Below are 2500 nucleotides of genomic sequence, written 5' to 3' on the forward strand. Positions count from 1 at the left end.
GGAGAAGTGGGAGACGAACGGCGTCAAACTTCCAGCGCCGCGTTCCTCCGCAGGACTTTCTTTCTCCATCTCATCTGACAGCTGTCGTTCATCCGAATGAAAATCTGTGGACGGGAAACGCTCAAATATGGAAGAAAAACGTGTTTCCTTACTTTTATGGGGAGTTATTCTTATCCTTTTGGTGATCGTGCTGGAGCCGAGGACTGTAGGTGAGTTCGCCTGTTCGTTGTTCACACCACGATCTGTTGACTTGATGTTCGCGAAGAAGTGGCGTGAACCACGCCGACTAAAAATTGACTAAAGCTGTAGTTCTATATCTATTATTACTTGTGTATTTGATCATTAGTTTAATGTCACTGACACTGTGCACGGTCCGGGGACGTGCTTTTCCACAGTACGCACGCCTCTCCAAGCGCAACAGGTGACTCATAGGCTGCATGTGGTACACAACTTCTCAAACTTTTTCAGGACCCCCTAATTGACAAGACATCTCAGGGACCCCCATAAGAGAAGATTTTTACGGGTCTAGCAGTGATTCACAGCCATTTTAATTAAGGACCCCCAGTTTGACATGCATTTAAGGCTATATACGGACCCCCATTTAATGGTATTTCTTCTATCTCTGAGACCCAATTTTACTGTATATTGTGGAACCATTTGGTTCCATTTGATCCATAAGGGTCCATTTGCTACATAGCTAACTGGGGACCACCTGGATCTCCCTCAAGGATTGCTGGGGGTCCCCGGACCCCACTTTGAGAACCAATAGTATAGGCTATAGGCCTAGCCTTGCGTTTTCAGAAGCTGATGTTAAATAAACCCAAATCTCACTGCACTGCAGGTCAGCTGTTCTCAGATCTTGGAAATTATTCTCTGGAATAACATGTTTTGGTTACGTTGGGCAAGTCCTGTTATTCTCATGTATGGCCCAACTGTCCTGCATTAGATTGTAATATTAGACCCTCTGCTGCCACCCTACTTGGTTTATGACATGTTGACTACTTGGTTTATTGCATTTGGCTGAGACCGAACGTGGGTCTCATGTGTCTATTTCTTTTGGGTTCCTGACTGTGAACATAATAGTGATGTGTTTCCATGAATATAAATCCACAAAGCTGCATGTGTAAAATCACAGGAACACATTCATTTTCAATGATGCTCTCTTTAAGCATTTTAATAGTGCCATTTAAATAGACCCGCTGCACATCTTCAGTCTGGTGCACTATAACAGTGTTTTTCAAACTTTTAGATTTCAAGGTCTCCCCTAACAGGTCCATTTGGTTCCATTTACTGTCAAGAGTTACAGATTTGTATGGTTCCATTTAGAGCCCTCTAAAGGAACCCACAGAGTCCCTGGAATCCACTTTGAGAAACACTGCACTATAACACCTCACACGTTTTAGACAGAATCTGACACAGCGTCAGAGCAGATCATTTTACCATGCATTAAAGTTGATTAGCCTACGTATATTTACAACAATAACTCATAATCATCACTCTGATAAAAACCTTTTCTCTACAAACTTTTGTTTTACTCCATCATTAAGTATACCACGTTTATACACACAGTAATATCCCCATGCAGTGTTCCTTCATTTAAGTGTGAGAGGGTAAGTGGATGGTGAGGATTTGACTGTTCCTTATGTTCCCCTCCTCTCATTACTGTTTGCTCATCGCCCTCCACCCACAGAGAGGCCTATTTTCAACCTGGAAATCCCACATACCAAAAGAACTGTGTGGTCCTCTTGCATTGTATATATGCACGGGTCACACACACACGCACACACACGGGCGCACGCATGTGCGTGCGCGCACACACACACACATACACATACACCTACACACACACGCATGTGCATGTGCATTTTTGGGAACACACATAGCCATACTGTACACAAACATACACCCACTTAAGATTGTCTGCGAGTTCTCCACCGTTACAGTCAACAGCACGCGCACGCACACACGCACGCACGCACGCACGCACGCACACACACACACACACACACACACACACACACACACACACACACACACACACACACAGTATACAACATACAGTATGCCTACACATTGTTATTCCTATCTAAGCCCTGACTCCTCCAGTCTCCAGTACCTTGGTCAGAGGAAGTCTCTTCTCAGGGTACACAGTAAAATCCAGAGTGTTAATTTAACACTGAGAGTGTGCAAATGGACCCTTTCGGGTCTATTTGCACACTCTCAGTGTCAAATGAGCACTCAGGACTCGACTATGTACCAGAGCAGCTTGACACTTGGTTATCTAAACACATGGGCGGACTCTGTTGTTTTTATCTGGGAGCTTTTTGTTTTCGTTCAATTGATGTTGATAATCTTCCACTGAGACCCCTCACTCCTTCATGCTAGGAGAACCGTTCTCATGCCTGCACAGTCAACTTTGGAGCGTTCACTCCCAGAGGCTCGATCTTTACACTGTCAGTGTTAAATTAATTAACGCTTTACCATTCCCCTGGCATGGTGC

At 44.4% G+C, this 2500-nt stretch overlaps 1 protein-coding gene across 1 annotated transcript in view; it reads left to right on the plus strand.

The window, feature by feature from the left end:
- The first annotated feature begins 1 nt into the window (after position 1).
- The window catches only part of tgfbr2b (transforming growth factor beta receptor 2b), a 39690-nt gene continuing 37191 nt past the window's right edge, over positions 2-2500 (plus strand). Inside the window, exon 1 of the mRNA XM_080744763.1 lies at positions 2-209. Within this exon, the coding sequence (XP_080600889.1) occupies positions 128-209 (82 nt within the window). The 5' untranslated portion in view covers positions 2-127. The remainder of the gene's footprint in view (positions 210-2500) is intronic.

The sequence above is a fragment of the Nannobrachium achirus genome (assembly GCF_963921795.1).
Source record: "Nannobrachium achirus genome assembly, chromosome: 2".
Taxonomy (NCBI): Eukaryota; Metazoa; Chordata; class Actinopteri; order Myctophiformes; family Myctophidae; genus Nannobrachium; species Nannobrachium achirus.